Below are 6,740 nucleotides of genomic sequence, written 5' to 3' on the forward strand. Positions count from 1 at the left end.
TCAAACAGGTTTCTGTCTGCCATTAGGCCATTCAAACTGACTCACGCCATTGGCTGAGACTTGCAGAGAGTCACTCTAAAGTTTTGTGAGCCTTGGGCTGTCAAAGAAACGAGTGTTATTTATCCAGAACACCTATTTAATATATAATATATATAACCTGCGTGTTACATAAAAAACACCACATTACCTGAGTTGCTGTGATGTAAACCACTGCAATGTTGTTATTTGAGAAATCTCAGACTTGCACAAAGTCTAGAATATAGAAGTGTAGCGGTTAAGATCTTGCTTTTTGTTTATCTAACGACTTTTGGATAGAAAATGTGTATGTAGCCTACTGTACGAGTGAGAGAGAGAGAGAGAGAGAGAGAGAGAGAGCGCAGCACACGGTAGCGCGAGACACATCATTACAAAAGGCGCATGCACAAGAAACAGTACCGTTGCATTTGTACACCTGTATTACTATCTCGATTTATAATAACCCGCGCGAGGGAATGTATCTTGTTATGTCTCAGACAGAAGCTTGACTGTTCAATCGTGATACCCTTTTCTTCCTCGGGAGGCATATGTATTTGGTATCGCCGTTTCTTCCAGTAAGCACCAATGCATGCATGCACCCGCCTCCCTGCGCTCTCAAATAGATGGTGCAAGTAAAGATGTCCAAATCTTCCCCAGACCCTCTGTCTGGTGTACAAAGCGCTGCTCAGTCGCACTATTTTCAGGTAAGACTATTGGGGGATTTGAATATGATCTCATAAATGGTTAATTTCTTGCTACTTGTTGTTGAGCAGTCGTGCATTGAAGCGCTTCATATATCCGCAGAGCGCTACAGCTACACAATCTGCCCGTGTAATATCGCCTTTAACGCGCTTTTAATCAGTCGCGCGCTGTTGTTTTTAATGAACGGAGGCGAGATGTGGATAAGATGTTTTGATGCTCCTCCACCATCCGCGAAACTCAATTCCTGTTTTTCCTCCGCCCTGAGATTTCCCACCGCATCCAAGGCCTCGTCCTTCAGGCCAGGCATCTGTAGACACAGTGTTCATTTATGAGTTCAAACACTTGCTTTCTGTCAGTTTCTACTGAATACGGATAAACGGATTTAAAATCTCTCAGAATTCCCTTATGGTGAACCCTCACTTGTCATGGGTCTCACCTGTAGCCATCTTAAGTCCCATGGTCACCTGCCCTGCATGAAATACCATATTAAGCTGGTAGCAGTTTTTTTTTTTTGAAGATGGTAACTAACTGGTTTCTAGCAGGTCTAAGTTGGCTATTAGTTGGTCCAACTGGTCACTAGCTAAACCATCATGGATCAGCAACAAACCAGATATTAGCTGGTCATACTAGTTAAAATTGGTAAAATCTCATGACAATTTGTATCTGTTTTACATTTTTCTGAATTGGTGGCTAATTTGATATGAATTCGTGTAATCTCATTCATATGTTTTTTCTATGATATATGCTACTTAAGCTCCAATGGCGGTTTTGTTTGGGGTTTAATGCTTACTAAAAATTATGTTTTCATAAATTCATAAAAAATCGCTACATCTTCTTTACATAAAAAGCTACATTTTCCTGTGAAATCGGGTTGGATTTTCCAACAGACTATTGTTTAATACCAAAAAAATAAATAAAACACATTTGCTTTTGAACAAGAAAGGTAATGTGCCTAGAGTAGAGTAGACTAAAGTTAGTTGCTAGTTGCATAAATACAGTCATTATGTTAAAACTGTCTTAAAAACTAGTCTGACCAACTAGCAGTTAGTTGAGGGGTGTCAGTATTACTTTTCAGATTGAAAGATTTCAGATTCACCACTTTTTTTCTGTAAAAAAAAACCTGTAAGACTGAGCAGTTGATGCGACCAACAATATTTTTAATAATAAAAAAAAAAAAACAAGGTTCCCTTGTAGATACAAGGTATTTAAGCACTGCTCACTAGAACAGTTACAAACTTTATATCTATGTCATATTTCAAGACTACTTTCAACTATTTAAAGAGCTTACAGTTACTCCAGACCCATTTCCTATAATGTGACCATTAATCTAACTGCTGCTGGAGCTCCAGAGACACTTACATCTAGTGTCCTAGCCCAGTTTACCAACTTACAGTTTTTTTAAACTGCTTACACAGAAAATCTTTACTTGTCACACAATTTCTGAAACCTGACACTCAAACACCAGAACTACACTAATTCTCAGCCTTTACTCAGTTTTCAATTTCATAAAACACTTTTTGCAAAACACAACACACAATTCCCTATGTACACACAACAATCTAACAGGAATTAATATTATGACAAAGGTGTTTGCAAAGGTTTGATTTTGAGATGTGTTTGTGATATTTTGAATGCAGTGCTTCATTTAGCAAGAGATGTGAGGCATTTTGCATTTTGTGTGTGCAATTCTTGGATTTGTATGTAAAGTTTTGAAAAAAGGAGGCAAAGTTTTGAAAATGTGTGCAAGCAATTGAAAAAAAACTGTGTTTTTCAACAAAGTGCATCTTGTGTCTGACGTTACTGTAACCGTGTGACTGTTTGTTTTGATGTGGTTGTCTCCATATAGCTACCACGAAAGTTGCCGAAGCGCAAGGGTCGTTTTAAACGCTCAGATGGCAGCACCTCGTCTGACACCACCTCCAGCTTCATCAAACGACAGGTAAGACTCCGCTTAACCAGTCAGCGCTTCTATGCTATATATTGTTTCTGTCATTATGTTTTCATGTGGGCTTGTTTGAGTGGTTACTCTGTGTTCATCACTTCTTTAGTATTGACTAGGAGAAGTGACTCTGGAGGCTGGAATCAGCAGGTGTCTTATGAACACTTTTCACATTTCTGGGTTTCTCAGAAGCAGAAGTTGTCATAGTTGGGTAAATGTCTAGTGGTGTATGGAAACTACAACATATATATTTTATGCGTTCTCATTTGTCCCGATGTTCACAAAATGGAAATTGATTTATGATGTTAGTCAGAGGACAGAAAGATGTCAAATATGCGGAACTCCCTCAGTCTTTGTATTAGAAACACTGTATTTTTATGCAGAGGTAAGAAAACACAAAGTAAAGTGTTATAAATATACACCTTTTCGTCTGGGAAAAGGGTTAATTTTTACAACATCTTTTGTACATCGAATGGTCATATATATTTTTTTACATATATATTATAAACCATATCACATTTATATTGTATAATATATTACATCATTTAAAATATTTCATAATATATTGTCATATTAAAATATACAGTGATGCATATAATAAAAATAAATGACACATTTCAGAGTACTTTTAATATACCTTTGAAAATGTTCATATTTTAATATGCTATATACGCACACATAATATATTATTCTTTATGTAATGCTACATTATGTAATATGTAATGTATATGTGTGTGGGTGTTTATATGTATGTATGTGTGTGTGTGTGTGTGTGTGTGTGCGTGTGCGTAAATATATATACACACACACACACACACACACACACATACACTGTTTATAGATAGATAGATAGATAGATAGATAGATAGATAGATTGCATTTGTCTATATAACATTTATATAATTTATTTGTCAGTAAATTAAAGTGTCAAATACACACACACACACACACATAATATATATATATATATATATATATATATATCAAATGAAATACACTTTACAAGATGTTTGTCTTTCTCCTAATAAATTAGCATTAAATAGGATAATAAAACCGGAGAAATGTTGATAGTAGGTTTTTTTCCCTACATTTTTTTTTACATTCATGACCATGGAGTTTGACTTCTTGAGCATTTTCTGAAGCATTCAGTTGGCATTTGAGTATGGTGTATTTGTGGTGTATTTCACCAAAACCAAAATTCGTTGTTTGGATGTTATGAAAGGTTGTTTTCAGGTTGTTACAAAATTTGAAAACTTCTCAATTTCCCCACTCTTGAAAACTATTACTAATTAACTGCTGACTGCTGCAATTATTCGTTTCACTACTAGACATTTAGAAAAAGAGTCTTAGTAAAAGTCTCTTGTATCTGGGTGACAATATGTCCTCAGATCTCTATTTAATTTTTTTCAGTTTTTAAGTTTCTTCAGTGTCTAAAAATCTTGTCTAATGTGTTTTGTGTAGTAGTTGATTACATTATCTATAAGGATACAGCCTGCCCTAATATGTGACCGTCTCACTTGTGCTGTAATTCAAGACGTGGCCGCTAGATGGAGACAGCTCCATTACTCTCCTGCAGCATTCTTCATGTGTTATTTAAGAGAATCTTTTGAAAACACCTAAAGGAAAAAATAGGTTATGACAAGCACAATGAATTTCTCCATGGCACACTTCAACATCTATGTCAGCCTTGTTACATCAATTAATTTCCTCTGTAATGAGTGACCCAAATTCTTTGGTTTGTTCTGCGCACACCATCTAAGCTCATTCGTCTTTATATTCAGCCTGTAAAATGTGGCACCCTTAGATACTTACTCCAGATTCATCTGTGCGGAAGCAAAGGCAATTTTAATGACAAGGTTTAAAGGGTATTAATAGGGACATTGACTATCTGGGCGTCCATCTGCCATGCAGTCTTTAATGTGTTAACAGAGAGTTTGTATACGTGTGTGTGTGTGTGGAAAGAAGAGACGGCATATTGAGCGGGTTGTTCATTTTCATGACCAGGAGGTCGTGGCAGTTTCAATTTTCTCCCAAAATATCACAGTTCCTAAAATATTAAAATAGTCAAATATTAATGGAGCTCATTTGGAGTGGGGCCTGCTGGTGAATGTTAAATCCTCATGCTCTCTCTGTGTTCATAAAAACTGTGCTGTGATGGCGTACCTGAAAATAAGCATCTGTGACGTACATCATGGATTCCTTACATGCATGAAGACAGCGGTGAATGTGCTGTATTTCATAAAGGGATGGTTTACAGGAGGCAGCGCATTACTGTGAATATTGGCATTGTTAAGTATAAAAGAATGGATTATAGAAGTAAAACTGGGTTGCAATTGCTAGTTTACATTTACACGGCTGTTTGAGTTTGAGGTTGGTAAGATTATTTGATGTTTTTGAAAGACGTCTCTTATGCTCACCAAGGTTGCATTTATTTGATTAAAATCTAGTAAATAGAGTAAAAATTGTGAAATATTATTACAATTTGAATATATTTTAAAAAGTAATTTATTCCTGCAGCAAATCTGGATTTTCAATTTTCAGCATCATTCTTCAGCATCAACAGTCTTCAGTGTCACATGATCCTTCAGATATCATTTTAATATGCTGATTTGCTGATCAAGAAACATTTCTTATTTTCTTATTATCAGTGATGGAAACATTTGTCCTGCTTAATATAATAAAAAATTTTGAGGAAAAAAAAAACATTGGCATATAAATATTTTGTATTGATTTAGTTTATCTGTTCTGTCAATTAAATTTGCCATTGCTGAATAAAAAATATGAATTTCTTAAAAATAAAATAAAGAAAACAGACCTAAAGTTTAAATTGTAAATTGTAGTGTAATTGAAATGTCTGGGTTATCAGACACTGGTACAACTTCTAGCTACTATTATATAATGCAATATTTATTAACATTTTAATTATATCTATATTATATTGCTAATATAGAATTAAATATTTGTAAATTAAATCTTATTTTTGTAATATACTTTTAGATGCAGAAATTAGGGTGGTAAGATTATTTAATGTTTTTTTAAAGAAGTATTTTAGGCTGCATTTATTTAATAAAAATACAGTATATACTGTAATAAAAAATTATGTGAAATATTATTATGTTTTAATCATTTCTATTTTAAAATATTTTAAAATGTAATTTATTCCTATAATGCAAAGCTGAATTTTCAGCATCATTACTCCAGTCTTCAGTGTCACATGATCCTTCAGAAATCGTTTTAATGTGCTAATTTGCTGTTAGAAATCTTTTGTATAGATTTGATTTCATATTTTCAATCAATTAAATGCGTCCCTGTGTCAGATTCTGTTCCTTGTTTTGTGTGTGTTTTGCTTCCCATGTGCCTTCCATGCCCTTATTTGGTCCTTCCTGTTCCCATGATGTTCCCCGATTAGTTCTTCATTTGTTGCTGTGTTTAGTTAATTATCCTCATTCCCCTGTATTTATAAGCCCCAGTCTGTTCAGTTTGGTTTTGTCGGGTCTACTTGTTGAATGTTCGTCGATTCCTGTGCTACGTGTGTGTTCCTTGGTGTTAAAATAAAGTTAATTATTTCTGGATTCCCTCCGTCTCCTCGCTCCGACACAGTAGCAGCAGCAGCGTGACAGAAGACCCGACCAAAACAGAAAAGTAAGCGGCGCCCCTTCTCCCGTGTTTTTGTTTTATAAGTCTTTTGTTTTGCATTTCGTTTCTCCCCGCCAACATGGAGGAACGAGCGACGTTCATCGCCCGCTCCCCTACGCGAGGGCATTCGTGCCGCTCGCCCTCGCCAGCTCCCTGGATGGGGAGACCCTGGTGACGCTGTTCCGGCTCGGGATCACATACCATCGCCCCGCGGAACTCCCAGACACCACCAACCTCGACTGGAAGGAGGCGGTCATCCGGTGTCTGGAGAGCCTCCGATCCCGATCCCGATCCGGAGCCCCTCCGCCGGCCGCTCCTCAGTCAAGCCGGCTGCGGCTCACTCAAGCCCGCCGACCACGCCTTTCACCCCGAGCTCGCTCCAGTGTCGGCTCCAGCCCCAGAGCTCGCTCCAGTGTGGGCTCCAGCCCCCGAATCCAGCCCAAAGAGG

At 36.8% G+C, this 6,740-nt stretch overlaps 1 protein-coding gene across 4 annotated transcripts in view; it reads left to right on the forward strand.

Annotated features, from left to right (window-relative positions):
• The first annotated feature begins 537 nt into the window (after positions 1–537).
• The window catches only part of LOC107724200 (voltage-dependent L-type calcium channel subunit beta-4-like), a 35,134-nt gene continuing 28,931 nt past the window's right edge, over positions 538–6,740 (forward strand). For all 4 annotated transcript variants that reach the window (XM_016533032.1, XM_016533033.1, XM_016533034.1 and 1 more), the window contains exons 1-2: positions 538–719; positions 2,564–2,656. In XM_016533032.1, coding sequence (XP_016388518.1) covers positions 639–719; positions 2,564–2,656 — 174 coding nt within the window. In that variant the 5' untranslated portion in view covers positions 538–638. The remainder of the gene's footprint in view (positions 720–2,563; positions 2,657–6,740) is intronic.

Source organism: Sinocyclocheilus rhinocerous, unplaced genomic scaffold (genome assembly GCF_001515625.1).
Source record: "Sinocyclocheilus rhinocerous isolate Xijiao unplaced genomic scaffold, SAMN03320098_v1.1 scaffold184, whole genome shotgun sequence".
NCBI lineage: Eukaryota > Metazoa > Chordata > Actinopteri > Cypriniformes > Cyprinidae > Sinocyclocheilus > Sinocyclocheilus rhinocerous.